At 50.3% G+C, this 17,596-nt stretch overlaps 5 protein-coding genes and 2 non-coding genes across 7 annotated transcripts; 5 read left to right on the top strand and 2 right to left on the bottom strand.

Moving 5' to 3' along the window:
- The first annotated feature begins 961 nt into the window (after window positions 1-961).
- Window positions 962-2,444, top strand: LOC120951809 (elongation of very long chain fatty acids protein 7-like). The gene is made up of 4 exons (XM_040370747.2): window positions 962-1,177; window positions 1,248-1,438; window positions 1,516-1,896; window positions 1,968-2,444. Exons 1-4 carry the CDS (start codon window positions 1,120-1,122, stop codon window positions 2,286-2,288), a joined length of 951 nt encoding a protein of 316 aa, XP_040226681.2. The 5' UTR covers window positions 962-1,119; the 3' UTR covers window positions 2,289-2,444.
- A 2,390-nt stretch (window positions 2,445-4,834) lies between these two features.
- Window positions 4,835-7,118, bottom strand: LOC120952507 (uncharacterized). The gene is made up of 3 exons (XM_040371871.2): window positions 6,524-7,118; window positions 5,206-6,456; window positions 4,835-5,111 (listed from the first exon to the last, which is right to left on the bottom strand). Exons 1-3 carry the CDS (start codon window positions 6,569-6,571, stop codon window positions 4,911-4,913), a joined length of 1,500 nt encoding a protein of 499 aa, XP_040227805.2. The 5' UTR covers window positions 6,572-7,118; the 3' UTR covers window positions 4,835-4,910.
- A 988-nt stretch (window positions 7,119-8,106) lies between these two features.
- Window positions 8,107-9,220, top strand: LOC120952255 (brachyurin-like). Its single transcript, XM_040371490.2, has one exon. The coding sequence runs from the start codon at window positions 8,171-8,173 to the stop codon at window positions 9,119-9,121; it is 951 nt and encodes a 316-aa protein (XP_040227424.2). The 5' UTR covers window positions 8,107-8,170; the 3' UTR covers window positions 9,122-9,220.
- Window positions 9,221-10,027: 807 nt separating this feature from the next.
- On the top strand, window positions 10,028-10,100 carry Trnak-cuu (transfer RNA lysine (anticodon CUU)). The gene has a single exon. It is a non-coding gene; the product is annotated as a tRNA-Lys (tRNA).
- Window positions 10,101-11,038: 938 nt separating this feature from the next.
- On the top strand, window positions 11,039-11,111 carry Trnat-ugu (transfer RNA threonine (anticodon UGU)). Its single transcript has one exon. It is a non-coding gene; the product is annotated as a tRNA-Thr (tRNA).
- A 227-nt stretch (window positions 11,112-11,338) lies between these two features.
- Window positions 11,339-13,309, bottom strand: LOC120947916 (uncharacterized protein CG1161). Its single transcript, XM_040363743.2, has 4 exons — window positions 13,128-13,309; window positions 12,787-13,023; window positions 12,533-12,658; window positions 11,339-11,829 (listed from the first exon to the last, which is right to left on the bottom strand). Exons 1-4 carry the CDS (start codon window positions 13,188-13,190, stop codon window positions 11,677-11,679), a joined length of 579 nt encoding a protein of 192 aa, XP_040219677.1. The 5' UTR covers window positions 13,191-13,309; the 3' UTR covers window positions 11,339-11,676.
- Window positions 13,310-13,602: 293 nt separating this feature from the next.
- Window positions 13,603-17,360, top strand: LOC120947915 (cytoplasmic aconitate hydratase-like). The gene is made up of 3 exons (XM_040363742.2): window positions 13,603-13,852; window positions 14,411-14,500; window positions 14,574-17,360. Exons 1-3 carry the CDS (start codon window positions 13,846-13,848, stop codon window positions 17,180-17,182), a joined length of 2,706 nt encoding a protein of 901 aa, XP_040219676.2. The 5' UTR covers window positions 13,603-13,845; the 3' UTR covers window positions 17,183-17,360.
- Window positions 17,361-17,596: the final 236 nt, after the last annotated feature.

Raw genomic sequence — 17,596 nt, 5'->3', positions numbered from 1 at the left:
ACATAAGCCTTCTTAATGATCTCAATTTCCTCAGAATACTTATTTTTGGGAATTATTTTACCTCTAAAACAGACATTGTAACTCATCATAGCTGTGATATAGTGTTCCACTATCACAATGTCCAATGCACTCCTTGTGCATCTCCTCAATAACTGTGTCACTGAACTGTAGCAACATTGTATGCTTCTTGCTTCATAAAAGGGGTACGCCACGTTTACATAACGTAACTGATGACCTTTCGACCCCTCCCTGAAGTTACTGAACTACACGTTTACACTTTCGACTAGCTAACTACAAACAATGCTTCCTACACACCTCTCGAGACATTGCACAAGTCATTGAACTTACCCGCAAACGCACCTTTCAAAGGCTAGCTTCCCTTTTATTCAAACGCCTTCGAAATCCCCAAACGCCCGAAACCCAAACACCTTCTACAATCTCGGGACTAAGTTGCTACTACTGCGACGTAACGCGCGCTGGATCTAAGCGACGAACGCCGTCGAATGTCGAAGGTCAAACGGCGGGCATGTGAGCTTTCCCACGACAGCGTGTGTGTGTGTTTGGTGTGTACGTACCGCGCTAAATGCACCCTAACAATCGCCGTTGCACACGGCAAATGTTGGCCAGCTACAAACAATGGAGCAAAACGGGTGCGGGAAAGTGTGTGACTGGATGGGGAAGGCTAACAATCGAGCCGTCTGGTCAACCGCTCTCCGCTTCTCCGCGTGATTAAGGAAGAAGAGAGTCTAAGTTTATGCGTTGCACACACTACACACTCCGGTGTTCATTTGAAATGGAAAATTATACACCACAAATGGAAAAAAACACAAATCTAAAACACACTGCGCCATTCACTACAGTGTGTGCGTCCCACCGGGTTGTAGTTGCGCATCAGGAAGACCGGTCGATCGTGCCGGTGTGTTTGTGCCGGACAGACTGTCTCTACTGTCCGGCAGTGCAAACATTAACCTTAGCGAGAGTAGTCGCAACCATTGTCGGCCCGTCAGCTCAGTAATGTTCTAAGTTCTAACTGGTCCGGACACACGGATCGACACGGTGTGGTGTCTCACAGAGCCGGTAAAACGATCAAACACGACAAGGACTTAACACCCTTTAAAGATGCTGGTGCTACGGTACTTGGCATCGTTCTATCACTACGTCAACTACGAAGTCAGTGGTCAGTGCTTTTTTATTAGATAAATGAGAAGATCCTCGCTCGTGACACTTACTTACCCTCTCGTTAACAGATCCACGGGTCAATGATTGGTTCCTGATGAAAACGCCCTGGCCGGGGGCCGCCATTCTCGGCCTCTATCTAATGTTCGTCCTCAAGTGGGGCCCGAAATGGATGGAGAATAGGAAACCGTTCCAGATCGACACGATCATCAAGTACTACAATCTGATACAGGTCGTGCTGTGTGCGTTCCTGTTCGTCGAGGTGAGGAGCTCCTCGCATCCTTATCCACATACGATCATCACCCACTAATCACCCCGTCTTTACGATCTTCCTTCAAGGGCTTTCGGCTTGGGTATTTGCGCGGGTACAGCTTTCTCTGTCAACCGGTCGACTACTCGCCGACCGAGATACCGATCGCGATCGCACGCCGCTGCTACTACTACTTCCTCGTGAAGGTGCTCGATCTGCTCGACACGATCTTCTTCGTGCTGCGCAAAAAGCAGAACCAGGTTAGCTTCCTGCACGTGTACCATCACACCGGCATGGTGATGCTGGTCTGGAGCGGCGTCAAATGGTTCCCCGGCGGGCACGGTGTGTTTATGGGCTTCATCAACAGCTTCGTGCACGTGGTCATGTACGCGTACTACTTCCTCACCTCCGCCAATCCCAAGTACAAAAACAACCTTTGGTGGAAGAAGTACATCACGCAGCTGCAGATCGTAAGTAGCAAGAGAGTATTGAACCAGACACATCACACTGATCGTGTATCGATGCTTGGTTGCCTCCACAGATCCAGTTCGGCATGATCTTCCTGCAGTGGTTCGTGCTACTGTTCCAGCCCAACTGTACCTTCCCCAAGTGGCCACTGTTTGTCATTCTGCCGCAGAATCTCTTCATGTTCTGTCTCTTCCTGGACTTTTACTACCAGGCGTACATCAAGAAAAAGCCACCGACCGTTGCCGCACGGCGGTCAGCGGAACTCCAGCAGAACGGTATCCACAAGAGTGACTCGAACGGCAAGGCGATGAATGGCGACTACAACGGCAAGCTGGCCAATGGCGCAGACTGCACAAAGCGCAACTCATCCAAAGAGGTCAGTGTCACCTCGTAACCGTCTTTCAGACGGCCCCATGTGTGGCCCCATGTGTATGTGCGTGTTACCTCGCGGGGGCACACGCGGATAGCATTATCAGGGTTGTTGCTTGTTTTGTCTTTTCTGTGAAAATTTAGTCAATAAAAAAAACACGCGTCCACCGTTGACCACTGACGTGCACCCGAGTCAAGAAGCCTGTTTGCCCTCCACCGCGTCTGTTCAATGTCAGTGACGCCCTCCCGTCACACAGGGTCATTTGTGGGGTGCTGCCGAAATAAAATATTCACCCAACCGGGCCCAACCGTTTGGACATTGGACAATAACGCGTCATTTGAATTTTCGATTAGCATTGGCATGTTTAGTTCGCTTCCTGAACTGCATGTGCGTCTTCACTGGACGTAGCAAGAGACCAAAGGTTCACATTCTTTAACACTCTCTCTTTCACTCTCTCTCTTTCTCTCTTTCTCTCTCTCGACTCATTGGTTAGGTAAGGGATTGGTTCTAATTTCAATTTACTGTCCAGTGCAGTTGCTGCTGCCCGTATTACAATACCAAATTGACTGCTTTGGGCTTCCTGGCGGGGTACGGGGGCTAAGCTCTTGTGCAGTCTGTTACATCACCCCACCCATTGTGCAATGGCAAATTATCACTTACGCACACTCACACACACGCAAACACACACTCCCGCCAACCAATAAACGAATTCAAATCGTCTGTAAGCTTCATGGGCAAGATTTTAGCATTTTGATTTCAACGCATTTGATACTCTACTCTCTACAGCTGCTCGTTTCAACATTGTAGAGACATCCTCATCATCATCAACATCATTGCTGCAGGATGGGGTAATTGCATCCACAAACACACTGAAGGAAATAGTAAAGGGCCACATAGTGTGTCCTTCCCCAAAGTCCTTACCATAGGTTCCACTGCTCTGCGAGTGAAGTGAAAGCGCTTGTGGCAACAAGGCAGACAGTCACAGACACGGACGACACACACCACGATGACGACGGTGGAAGTGTTCGCATCCTCCGATGTCTCGAAAGTGGACATTGTTCTCCGAAACCCCCGGGGTGGGTAAATGTCTCCGAGGATAGAGGATGAATGTTTTATTTATGTACCCCACCATATCCCAACAGCCACATATCATCCAACGCCACAACGAACTTGTCGCTCGCAACTGAGATGAGCACACAGCCACAGGATGATGATGATGATGAGTGATGAGCACAGCGAGTGAGTGAAGTGAGAGACCTTTGCTTTCTGTGTGGACTGCGGGCTCGTGATGGTGGTAGCTTTGAAGCGAGAACGGCTTCGGGAAAATTATGATCCGCTTATCCGCTTCAACCAACCAACCACCATCGCCCCACCGCGCCAGGAGCCACATCTAACCCCCGCCTCAGACCAAATGTGGCAGAAAGTTTCAAACCAGCGCCTCACATAAACAGCTTGCAAATAGTGCGAATTAAGCACCAAAAACTCCTCTTTCGATCGGAAGTTTTCGGTAGGAAATTGGTTGGTCCGTGGCGATAATGCTTTTGCGAACATAAACAACTTTGCGTGTAACGTCGTTCCGTTGCTTGTATATAGCCCGAGCCGTGCACTATGTGCGGAGTTTGGAGGGAAATATGCTAAGGACGCACGATTATTTATAGGTCACGTTCCGAACGCAAGACCGGAAGCAAAGGATAGTGAGCATGAGCTTTGCATGCTTGCGCTGCGTAATTTTAGTGTGGAGCTTAGGGACCGGCTTCACGAACGTCACTGGCTTGTCAACATAATCATATTAGGTGTTGCGTACCGTGTTCAACTGTTCCTTCGTTACGTTAGTACGTTCCAAATCTCTTGATACAGATGAATTCTAGAATTATATATTTGATTTGTACATATTTAAGTAAGGAAACAAAATAGACAGCAGCTTCAGGGCCGACATGGGTTAAACATCAGTTCCAGAAACGGTGTGGGCTCAAAATCAATTCCAAGACAGGTATCGGTTCCGGTTCAGTTCTAGGACCAGTATGGGTTTGGATATATTTATAGGATAAATACAGGGAGCTGGAGCAGTTCCAGGGACCTTATAGATCAGTTGCAGTTTCTAGACCCGTACGATGTTGGGATTTTTTTTTTCCACAGTATGGGATCTACATAAGTTCCAGAAACGGTATTGGTTCAGTTTTAGGACTGGCAAGGGATCAGATCAAGGTATGAAATGGAGGAAAAATCAGATACAATGCCGCAAAAGGATTAGAATTAGTCCCAGAATCTCCGTATAGCATTATAAGCAGTTTCACTTCCGTTAAGGGTTAGTTATAATTAGTCTCTCTTCTGAATTTCCATGAAACCTGTGTCAATTATCACCCTTGGTAGCACTCTGAAGGTATTGAATATCTCCAAAATTTTTTGTACTATCCTGTAACTACGCAAAATTAACAGATGTTCACAAAAAATAACCTTAAATATGATTCATGAATCATCAAACACAACGACCGATCGTTCATGATCGATCGGTCATCAAAACAGCTACCAGTGTCAACTACAATCGGTAGTCCAACAAAGCAGAAGAGAAGAAAATCGAACACACACACACTAATATTTAGCAGAAATCCGTTTGCTTTAATGCTTATTTTACACCGTCTCTGTCATCTACAGTTCGGGACCGGTCAAGGAGCAGTTTCTTATTTCCGGAATGAGCGTCTGGTACTTGACAAACGTGGACTGTATCTTGGCCGACCAGCATACGCTCAGTCGCTGCTTGCTAGCATTAAGCTCAATGGAGGTCAGATTAACGAACGCCCCCAGCTTACTGCTAAAATCGTTCGAAATTATGTTGAAGTAGGATGCGATCTTGTGTAACGAAAAAATAGAAAAGAAAAATAACATTATATATAACAATCCAATATTTAAAAAAGCCTACGAGAGATCAATTTCTCGCTCTCACCTCGTTCGCGCACTGTTCCGTCCGCAGGGCGACGGATGGTGGCAGGAACCCACACACTACTGAGTACGGGTTCACGATCTCCAGACTGTACGAGATCAGCTCGATCTGCAGCAGCAGCGCCTGCTGCAGCGTGCTCAGCCGGTTGTATTCGCGATCGTAGCACTCGGCGGCAAAGTTGGACGTGAGCAGAATGTTGTGCAGCAGGCTCGAGTACTTCCAGAAGCAGAACCGCGAAAAGGGACCGTTCGCAATCAGCACCCCTACCAGCACGGCGGCCGGATTTTCGCCCGTCAGGAAGGAGAAGTTCGACTCGATGGGCAGCAGCTTCGACAGCGCTAGAATGGCGGGCAGGTACAGGTCCTTGTAGGCTTTCAGCGTTTCGGCCAGTTTGGCGTCCGTCACGTTCTTCAGGTTGGTTACGACCGTCGCAAGAGCGGTCACGTTCAGCGCGGTAGCCGAATCGTTCGCGAGCGACAGTTCCGGTTTGTAATCGGCAATCAGTTGGTTCATCTGTTGCTCCACGAGCAGGGAGTAGTTGCCCGCGAGCATGTTGAACTCGTCGCCCGACGTTTCGATCTCGTTCAGCACACGGTCCGAGTCCTGTACCAGCCCGTAGTAGTACGCGTCCGCCTGCTCGATGTTCTCCAGCGAGGAGGTCACGGTGTACGTCAGCACGGGAATGCGGTAGGCGAGCAGGGTAAGATGGCGGGACAGCTGAGCCACCAGATCGGCATTCACAAACTGTCTAATCAGATCCTGCGACACAGGGCCCTCGCCGGCTGCGTTGTTTGCCGCCACAACTGCCGTCTGCAGCTGACCGAGCGTGTTGTTCACCGCGGCCAGTCGGTTGGAGATGTGATAGAAATCGTCCACTAGCTGATCGCGCACATGCATGCCCAGTAGCGTGTTCAGGTTGAGGATCTGTTCGTTTAGATTGATTTCAACGTAGCCCTCGAAATTTAACCGAGCCATGTTGATCAGTGCGAACGTCGCATTAACATCCCCACTGTCGTTGTCCGTGGCGGTCGTCAGTGCATCCATCAGGGCCGGTCCGAGGTTGTTCACCGACTGACCGATCGCCTGCAGCGTTTTAGCCGCATCGCGAAGCGTCGCAATGTCACTCTTCTGGTCCGGTATAATGTAGTCGTTCACACGCAGAAAGTACTCCTTCACCAGGATGGCTCGCGCGTTGACGTTGCTCACCCCATCGATCGTGCCCCGGATGCCAAAGTCGGGACGGGAATACGCGACCTGCACGGAGGAATTGAAGCGTATTAAGATCACGCGATCACCATCCACCACCCTTCAATATACCAACCTGCAGTACGATGCAGGCCAACGCAACAGACACAGCCAACGCGTACATGGCTCCTGAATGTATCTAGCACGGCAACACCGATTCGTTGCCAATATTCGATATCCGCACAAGGCAAGAGCACGGTCTTAACGTGCCTTCTTGTTTCCAAAACTGTTCAATGCTTCTGCAATAGAACGCTTCTGCGGGGGACCATACACGTCTACTGTGCTTGCGGATGGGGCAGCTGTGCAAACACATCCCACGTTCAGTTCTCTGTCTCAGGATTTCGTACTGCAATACAGGTTTTTGGACAGTGCTTGCACAACTGAACCACAATTCAGGGGGTTTGGGAATGGCAGAGAGAATGTGTGAGTGTATTTCTGCTTAGCGGACTAGACCTGGAATTTAGTTAAAAAGATTCTTTTAAGGCTCCAACGCAGTGCTAAGCGAACAGTCATGGCAGCTACATCGATGAACGGGATGAATTCCCTTTAAAAAGAAGAACGCATGACTTCTAAAGAGGGCCAAAGAACGAACTTGGCACACTTGGAGGATTTGTTATTCAAGGACAAGATCATAATCGCATTTTTGAGGCTTTTTTTGCACAAGAGAATTGGGGCATATGATTGTTGCCGATGCTAATACATCTAATGGAAGTAACGAATTCATTGTCAGTGGTTTAAAACCAATCATTTGGGACAAGACTAGCAGGACAGCCTTATTTGGTGCCGGCTGGAGTTTTCAGCCTTCAATACCGAAGACTCCGGCTTACTCTGATTCCAGATGATTACAACCCGAGGCGAATCCAACTCCTAGCGTAACTAGTAGTTCGGTTTTCGCCAGAGGTGTGATCAAACTAACAATTGTCGGAGTCGGTTCAGAACCAGAGTTCGTTGCTCCCAAGAACCTATCATTCACTGGGACGTAACGTGATAAAGGCGTCTATAGAACATTCTAACAACATGTCACATCTGTGTTCTTATTTCAAACATCAATCCTAGTTGCCTTGTTGACTATTCGACAGGCGTACCGGCTCTTGCAAGGCCGGACGAAATCGATGGACAGTGTTAACCGCGGCCTTGATTTTGAGTCTGAGGCCTTGGGATTTATTTGACTGAGACAGAAGCTAAGGTAAGCTTGTTTTTAAGACCTTGGCAGGTGGCCGCTTAGAACAAGAAGAGGAATTTGGTCTAAAAAACGTGGGTTTTGCTTACACACGTTTGATTACCTTTACCCGCTTGTTCTACAACATTCGAAAGGGAGAGGCGCTCTTATCTCAATTCCTTCGCTTTTCCCATGGGGAATGCCCCCAGTATGACACGCTGGCATCATTGGAATTCCCTTGGGAATTGGATTTTTATCATCCCGATCGGCCACTGGCACGCGCTTTCTGGTTCTATTTTTATCAATCTTTTCGAAGTAAAGTTCCGTTCCTGGACGTTTTTCCCCGAAAGGGCATTCCCAAAGCAAACTTCCTTTGATTTAACGCTTTTATCAGGCGGGGACTTATCGCACGTGACTTCCATTGTGGGTCAATTTTGGACGAATCTTTATCGCAAAGTTCAAGTGATAAGCAGCAAATTTGGTATAAAAGCACACCTTCAACCATTGGTTGATCGCATCACTCGGGCAACCCCTCCGAGCTCCAATCCCTATTGTCATCCAAAGATGAAGTGTGTAATTTCACTCACGCTGGTAGGCCTTCTGGCACTGCTTCACGGTGTTTCACCACTCCCCACCACCTCTTCTTCTTCCTCGTTCGGAATCGACTGGTCCGAGGTGCGTCCGATCGAGGAGTTCGATCACATCAAAGCTCACCTCCGCACGCCAACCACCGCGGCACAAAACACTCCCAACCGTCGCATCGTTAACGGACAAGAAGCACGCCCCGGTCAGTTCCCCTATCAAGTGGCCCTACTTGGACAGTTCAACAGCGGTGTTGGCCTATGTGGTGCCTCAATCATTACCCAACGCTACGTCCTAACGGCGGCACACTGTGTCTACATCGGGGTCGATGCTAGTACTCCCGTCGCCAACGGTACTGCCATCCTGGGCGCCCACAACCGCATGATCGAGGAACCGTCCCAGCAGCGCATCACGTTCAGCGCGAGCGGAGTCATTGGCCATCCCGGGTACGATCTGTTCGACGTGCGCAATGACATTGCGGTGGTGCGGCTAGACGAACCGATCCTGTACACGGACCGGATTCAACCGATCCGTCTGCCGGGCCGGTCCGATACGCGTACCTTTGCCGGACTGATGGGTACCGTGTCCGGGTACGGTGTGTACTCGACCGCTAACCCAGGGCTTTCCGATGTGCTCAACTACGTACTGAATCCCGTCATAACTAACGCGGACTGTCGGGCCGCGTGGAGTGGATTTGAGTGGCTGATCGAGCCACAGAACGTCTGCCAGTCGGGTGATGGAGGTCGTTCGGCCTGCAACAGTGACTCCGGTGGCCCACTGACGGTGCAGGATAACGGGGAAAGCTTGCAGGTGGGTGTCGTTTCCTTTGGTTCGGCGGGCGGTTGTGACAATGGCATTCCGACAGTGTTTGCCCGCGTTACCTACTATCTGGACTGGATTGAGGCGAACTCGGACTTTACCCCGGATCTGTGAGGGAGAGCAATGGAAAAGGTTTAAAATCGTAAACATGGACTTGTAGTAATAAATCGAGTTTAAAGCATCAAACAATCGTTATTTATACAGTACAATAAATTTTTAATTTATTTATTTATTTACCTTTTCTACTTTAAACTATAGTAAAGTAACCCCTCAAAACACTCAAGAGGTGTTTCCGCGCATTTTATCTCTATCTCAGACAGGAGGAGAACTCTCGATTGCCCGCTCACAACCCAGCTAAGGCCACTCTCGGTGCCGCTTCGGGTGACCGCTTCTCCCTTCGCCGACGGAGACCCATCCCGGCCGCCACCGCGGCCACCATGGATTGCGGCGCGCCGTCCGCATGTGCCAAACCCCGTCGTGTGTTCGGAACTCGTTCTCATCTCTCATTCGCGCACTCGCGTCCCACAGGGTAAGGAAGCGGGCAGCCCTCCCTCGGTAACGCATTGATACGCGGTGCGCAATCGGTCCCGCACAGAGGGTGATGGCGGAAGGTTTTCTCCGCCACCAACCACTCGAAATGAGTTGGTCACACAACCGGGGTGCTACTGCCGCACCGGTACCACTCATCCATGGGTTTGAGCTTGCCAGCGGGGTGGTTGGGTACACACATCGTGTCCCCGGTCACTCTTCCCATCCTGTGCGCCTGATACTATTGAGCGATCGGTCTCTCGATTTTGGTAGGGAAATTGTGTCTCTCATTACACACAGGTTTGATGTTGTGTGCCCTCCACCGGAACACATTAGAATCGCCGTGGGATCAATCGTGGAAAGCAAAGATTTCGGAACGCATCAAATTCCATCAGTCTGTGCGGGAGTACCCGACCGATTCATGAACTCTCGAAGCACCGTTGAGCAGACTGGTATAACCTGTAGGGCTATGAGCGCCCTCTCCTCAACGACGCCCGGCTAGCTCAGTCGGTAGAGCATGAGACTCTTAATCTCAGGGTCGTGGGTTCGAGCCCCACGTTGGGCGCATGAAGCTTTTTTATAATTTCACGACTTATGTTCCCGGGTCGTTGTTCACTTTCTTCATTTCATAACTGCTAATTTGATTTCTTTTCAACACAGTGTTTAAATATATTACATCGCGGTGTTTTATTCTTTAGACGCACTATATATACTGTGTACTAGAACAACGGATGGAACTATTTCCTTACGGAAAGAGAAAACTTCTTTCACATCACATGCTATTAACGACTGCAATGGGATAGGATCCGAAGCCGCTATAAGGGATAAAATAGGCTCTCCTATTTAACTCCTATCCGGACGTCCCTGTTCGTGCAGAGTGGAATCATATGTCACCACATATCCAAGCTTGGCTACACGGACTAGCTTTCAACCCCTCGGGTGAGGTAGGTGCCTGAACATCAGAGTGAGATAAAACCCGCTAAATAAAACTGTCACGAGGCTATCCAGGGGCAAGAATGTTAAAGAAGGTATTTCAGACTCGTTCGACAAACATCATCCAACAAAAAACAATTATCATCATTGTTTTACTCGTTACATAATGAAACACAACGCGAACAAAAAATGGCACAAATACACACACCTTCTCTAACAAAGCGTTCACAACAAAAGTGCTCTGCATGCCTGAGAGAAGATAAAAGAAAACATGGAATTGACTCAGAACATTTAGGGTATAATTTACTGTACAATAAATTGTATAAACCATAGGTGTGACATATAATATGAATCTCGTAACTTGGACTTAATTGAGTGAAGCATTGCTTCCATATAGAATGAAAATCAAATTAATTATCTAATAGCGAGTCGACTAAAACAGCATATAGCATTCCAGATGTAAATACCACAGTAAGATAACCCATCGTAGAATGCTGCAACCTTTGATGTGACTCATCCACACAGACTGAGCAATGTTTATAAATAGATGTAACCTTCTCCCTATCACATGCCTCTTTAGCTCAGTAGGCAGAGCGCTGGTCTTGTAAACCAGCGGTCGTGAGTTCGATTCTCACAGGAGGCACGTCGGCAACTTCTTTTTATAATTTTCTTCCAACGTTTACTCAGCGGTGTTCTTCTATTTGTGCTGCTGTGTGCATCAATCTTTTTTAATCTAATCGTTTGCTCCTCGATCACAACGTTGAATTGTATGATTAGCAACATGTGAGGCGAGGACACAGGACATCATCGTAAGTTAATGAAGTTAGTTTACAAACATTACTGAAGGACAGAAGAACACTCCAGGCGGCATACAATCTATAAAGTCTAAGTTGGTTTATTCTTCAACCGACCGGACCCGCACTCATATCGCACGTTTTCCGGCCGCAGTTATTACATTCGAGATACAGGTTAGCGACTCTACACAACAATACATAAATTACCAAAACAACAAAAGTAGCTTTTAGTTCATCATCTTCCAGTAATAAGCTTGTCCGGACACAATGCTTTTGGGGTAAAAAACATGGAATAACCGCTGCCCGTCTTCCTAAAGCTTTTGCAGATCATCGACAATACAAAACATTGCACATTCGGCGTGTTGTGTGATGGATGGGGTTTACTCGTTTTGGCCCGTCGTCACTGTCCGTTTCTCAGTTCAGCATCGTGTGCCGGTCGTAGATGTTGCGTCGCTGCTCCCGTACCTGTCGCTTCCACTTGTCCTGCTGGTGGCCGACCCGGTTCAGCACGTTATTCTCCCGCACGTGCATATCCTGCCCATTGCCCACGGTGACGGCGGTGTCGTCCTGCAAGAAAGTAGAGAGAGATAATTCGTCATCAGTTTAAGACGCGATTATTGGTTGGGGTGGAAGACAAAAACAAGACAAACGAAACCAAACACACAAATCCCACCGATTCTCCCTTCACAGTTTGTGTTAGTAACAGCAGACGAGGGGGTATGAGCTCTAATAATGGGAGTTAGTGTAAAAGCCCAAAATGTAACACAAAAACGGTATGAAATTATAAACGGGTACGAAATTATAAAATGAAACAGATACGCTTTGTTTTTATTCCGGGCATCGGAAAGTGGAATAAATGGCAGTCCAGACTGGTGTGTGTGTGTGTGTGTGTGTGTGTGTGTGTAGTGAGTCGGGGAATGTCTGCGTCCATGTCTGTCTGGTGGTAGGAACATTTCGTAACAACGACGATAGTCGTCGCCGTCCGCTGCTGTCGGGGCCTTCACAAGAAGGCCCCTCAATCACTTATCAAGCGGACCCGCTCACGATCGCCGTATGCTTGGGTGCGATGGTGCGGGGCCAAAAAGTCCACCTCACTCTCGCTACCCTCGTCGCTGTCACCCGAACGGGCCGCAATCGTCGTTGTTACGAAGCTTCCGCTGTACTTATTTCTATACGTGTCGCGAAACAGGCGCGACGACGCCCCACTATTAATGCTAGCAGTGGTGCCGCCCGCCGGCGACCCGCTAATACTATCACTGGCGATAATCACATCTTCGTTCGTGTGCTCCTGGTAGTTCGCTTTCACGCGCTTGTTCAGCAGTGGATCCAAACACATCAGGAACAGCATGTAGATAACGAGCAGCGAAATGATCCATATCACAATGATGACCACCACCTGCAAGAGTCAAACAAACAAAAGAGTTGTGCTGTGAGAGAAGGAGAGGTTCAACCCCGAGCGAGAAGATGCTATCGTATTTGTTTTTTTTCCAATCCCCGCACTGACTCCCTTCTATCTCAGCCTACCTTGATGATGGTCGTGTTGCGATTCTCGTACTTGCAATCGCACCGCGGACAGATCTCCTGCCCCTTGCCCTTGATTTTGCCCACCAGCCGGGGCAGGATGACACCGTCGCAGTTGCACTTGTTCGGTGGGACATTATCGATTATGAGCATCCGGTCGGTTCCCTCCTGCGTGGTGTTGTCCGCCGTCTTGAAGCTAGGGCAGATGCATTTGCACCGTTTATCTTCATACGATTGGCTCTGGGAAAAGAAAAGCGGGGAAAAAAATGAGATTAAGAACAGCTTGATGACGTTGTACACCCCCTGTTTACGCAGGGCGCTTGTTAATGCCAGATTATTCCTACCTGTGTAGTGGCTACATGGAATATTATCACTAGCGTAATACTGTACAACAGTTTGTGATTCATTGTGGCGCAGTTTCGGGTGCTACATACGCAAGAATTTTTCACTTAATTTACGCCTACCCAGCAGAATATTGTTTTCATTTGTAATCTCACGAACAACTGCGACCGAAGACGAGAAGAAGAAGAAGCGTCTTTGACGTAATGTCAAACTGTTGGGACAGAATACCGAGACACCCTGTGCCGCACATTCAACGCTAATTTTCATTTTTTTATAAATGGATTCTTTCCATAGCAATTAAAATTTATGGATTAATTTATTTTCAACATTTTAGCGGTAATAATAATGTTTTCGAATCGATTTGTTCACACAAACACATCGCATTCATCACCGAACAAATTCAAACACAAACGTCAACGTGCGTCAAACGTCAAACCGGTCGGCAGTGCACGTACCCGCTGTTCCTACGCCGCATCGCGTTGGACAACAAAAACTGGTCACTTTCTAAACGGACACAGAAGTGCCGTGCCTTCGTGCTGGTGAGAAAAGCATTTGGCCGTCTAATTTAGTCGCCCATTACCGTTTCTCCCCTTCCGTTCGCCGTACAACGTCATCAAGTGTCGCGCAGTAGCCTGCAAAGTTCATCCGCCTGGTGTCTGTGTAATTCTGCTGCAATTCCGGATTCGTTCGCAAAAGGCGCAGTAAACAACCGCAGTAAAGATGGCCGGTAAGTGGATGGGACAGTGAAAATTAAGCTAAAATTCTGCCAAAAAACAGAGAAAAGAACCTCCAATTGGCGCGATAAGCACACACCCGCGGTTCAAGTGCATACGGCGGCGGTAGAACATTCCGGGGTGTTTTCCCACTGCTCGAACTGAAACTCCGATAAGAGTGGACACTGCGAGAGTCGGAGTAGTGATAGCGCAGCAGCGACCAATGATGATGGCGACCCCCGTCCTATTGCCGTGGGCATGAAGCTTCTCCAGATCACAGATAACACGATCGGGGATTAATTACGGAACTGCACAAGCAAAAGACGCAGGGCAAAAAAAAACAAAGTTGGCAGAGTCATTCAAGCGAGCACACAATCGGTCTGAGCTGGGGGACGCAAGGGGTCGAGGAGACGTTGCGTAATGACGTTGTGGATCGTGTTGTGTTGCTTTGATTGCTTCCGATGGGTTGGAGGCTTGTCAATGAAAGTGGAAGTGTTTTGGGGCATGGTTCGTTATCACCTAGTTTAATCTAATTCCCTGTTTCTCTCCCTTTTTTTCCAACTGCCTGCCAGGTGCTAATCCATTCCAGAGTTTGCTGAAGGAGATCAACGTCAATGGCGAAACATTCCACTATTTCGACATTGCCTCATTCCCGGAGTATCGTAAGTGGAATTGAGTTTGACCGCAAATATGTTCCTTTTTGATTGATTCTTGCTTGTTGCGTCCTCCATTCAGGCGAACTACCGTACAGTGTGCGCGTGCTGCTCGAGTCGGCCGTCCGGAACTGCGACAACTTCCAGGTGCTGGAAAAGGACGTGCGGGGCATCCTGCGATGGAAGCAGCTGAAGGGTACGCCGACCTCCGACGACGAGCTGGAGATCCCGTTCAAGCCGGCCCGCGTCATCCTGCAGGACTTTACCGGCGTCCCGGCGGTGGTCGATTTTGCGGCCATGCGTGACGCCGTGCTGAAGCTGGGCGGCGACCCCGACCGCATCAATCCCATCTGCCCGTCCGATCTGGTGATCGACCACTCGGTGCAGGTGGACTTTGCGCGCAGCGAGGACGCGCTGGCCAAGAATCAGGATCTGGAGTTCGAGCGCAACAAGGAGCGGTTCACGTTTCTGAAGTGGGGAGCGAAGGCGTTCAACAACATGCTCATCATTCCGCCCGGCTCGGGCATCGTGCACCAGGTCAATCTGGAGTATTTGGCGCGCGTCGTGTTTCAGGACGCGGCGAAGGAGGGCGCAGCGCGGATGCTGTACCCGGACAGTGTCGTCGGTACGGACTCGCACACCACCATGATCAATGGGCTCGGTGTGGTCGGGTGGGGTGTCGGTGGCATCGAGGCCGAGGCGGTTATGCTCGGTCAAGCGATCTCGATGCTGCTGCCGGAGGTGATCGGCTACAAGCTGGTGGGCAAGCTGAACCCGCTCGTCACGTCCACCGATCTTGTGCTGACCATCACGAAGCATCTGCGCCAGATCGGTGTGGTGGGGAAGTTCGTTGAGTTCTTTGGCCCGGGCGTGAGCGAACTGTCCATTGCGGATCGGGCCACCATCAGCAACATGTGCCCGGAGTACGGTGCCACGGTCGGTTATTTCCCGGTGGACAAGAACGCGCTGGACTATCTGCGCCAGACGAACCGGGCGGAGGAGAAGGTGCGCGTGATCGAGGCGTACCTGAAGGCGACGGATCAGCTGCGCGATTTCGGCAATGCCGAGCAGGATCCGGTCTTTACGCAGATCGTCGAGCTGGATCTGGCGAGCGTTGTTACGTCCGTTTCTGGGCCGAAGCGGCCCCATGACCGGGTGGCCGTCAGCGAGATGCAGCAGGACTTCCGCCAGTGTTTGGTGAGCAAGGTCGGCTTCAAGGGATTCGCCGTGCCGGAGGCGGAAATGAGTGCCGAGGGTAGCTTCAGCTGGACGGACGGCAAGACGTACGCGTTGCGGCACGGTTCGGTCGTCATTGCGGCCATCACGTCCTGCACCAACACGAGCAACCCGTCCGTAATGCTCGGTGCGGGCCTGCTGGCAAAGAAAGCGGTAGAGGCGGGGCTGAAGGTGGCCCCGTACATCAAAACTTCCCTTTCTCCAGGCAGCGGTGTCGTGACGTACTATCTGAAGGAGTCGGGCGTCATTCCCGCGCTGGAAGAGCTCGGCTTCAATGTGGTCGGGTACGGCTGCATGACCTGTATAGGTAACTCGGGCCCGCTGGACGACAATGTGGCGAACACGATCGAGAAGAACAATCTCGTGTGCTGCGGCGTGCTGTCCGGCAACCGCAACTTCGAGGGCCGCATTCACCCGAACACGCGCGCCAACTATCTGGCCAGCCCGCTGCTCGTGATCGCGTACGCACTGGCCGGCACGGTCGACATCGATTTCGAGAAGCAACCGCTCGGTACGCGTCCGGATGGTTCGGCCGTGTTTCTGCGCGACATCTGGCCAACGCGCGCGGAAATTCAAACCGTCGAGCAGAAGCACGTGATTCCGGCCATGTTCCGCGATGTGTACGAAAAGGTGGAGCTGGGGTCGGACTCCTGGCAGGGGCTGAACGCACCGACCGGCAAGCTGTACCCGTGGGACACCCAGTCGACGTACATCAAGCGGCCGCCGTTCTTCGACGGCATGACGCGCGACCTGCCCAAGATCGGAAACATCGTCAACGCGCGGGCGCTGCTGAATCTGGGCGATTCCGTCACGACCGATCACATCTCGCCGGCCGGTTCGATCGCACGCAACAGCCCGGCCGCACGGTTCCTGTCCGACCGGGGGCTAACACCGCGCGACTTCAACTCGTACGGTTCGCGGCGCGGAAATGACGATATTATGGCGCGCGGTACGTTCGCCAACATTCGGCTGGTGAACAAGCTGGTTCCGCGGCCAGGCCCGCGCACCCTGCACATCCCGAGCGGGGAGGAGATGGACGTGTTCGACTGTGCGCAGCGGTATGCCGGCGAGGGAACGCCGCTAATTGCGCTCGTTGGCAAGGATTATGGCAGTGGATCGAGCCGTGACTGGGCGGCGAAGGGTCCGTACCTGCTGGGCATTAAGGCGGTTATTGCGGAATCGTACGAGCGCATTCACCGCTCGAACCTGGTCGGGATGGGCATTGTGCCTTTGCAGTATCTGGCCGGCCAGAACGCGGAAAGCTTGGGACTGACGGGGCAGGAGCTGTTTAGCATTGCGATTCCGGAGAGCTGCAAGCCGCACGAACGCATCCCGGTCAGCACGGACTGTGGCAAGCAGTTCGAGGTGATCGTGCGCTTCGACACGGAGGTTGACCTGGAGTACTTCCGCAACGGTGGCATCCTGAACTACATGATCCGGAAGATGATCGACTAGGAGCCCGCAGCGGTTGTGGCAGTACCATTATTACAACAATATTATCTTACGCGAACAATTTTTTCGAAACTTTTTATCATTATTATACGAAATTTTTTGTTAACACGGAAAGGGAAAAGTGGACCCTTTAAACTCACGAAGAGAGGCAATAAAGAGGTATTTGGGTGGGTATAAAAAAATAAGCGAACACACGTCTACAGCTTTTCACGAATGTTCACCGACGAGTTGTTCTCTCTCTCGCTCTCTGGGGGATTTTCCCAGCCACTCAGCTGGTTGTACACTGCCGGCGTTTTTCTCACTTTCACTCGTACATTCGAGCCAACGCGCTGCACCAACACAAATGCACGTCGCTGCTCCTTGTGTGTGTATTTGTGCGGGGAAAATCAAACAAACACAATCGTCGCCTGCTCTGCG

Source organism: Anopheles coluzzii, chromosome 2 (genome assembly GCF_943734685.1).
Source record: "Anopheles coluzzii chromosome 2, AcolN3, whole genome shotgun sequence".
NCBI lineage: Eukaryota > Metazoa > Arthropoda > Insecta > Diptera > Culicidae > Anopheles > Anopheles coluzzii.
The sequence above is the reverse complement of the archived record's forward strand: the minus strand, read 5'-3'. Positions and strand labels throughout refer to the sequence as shown.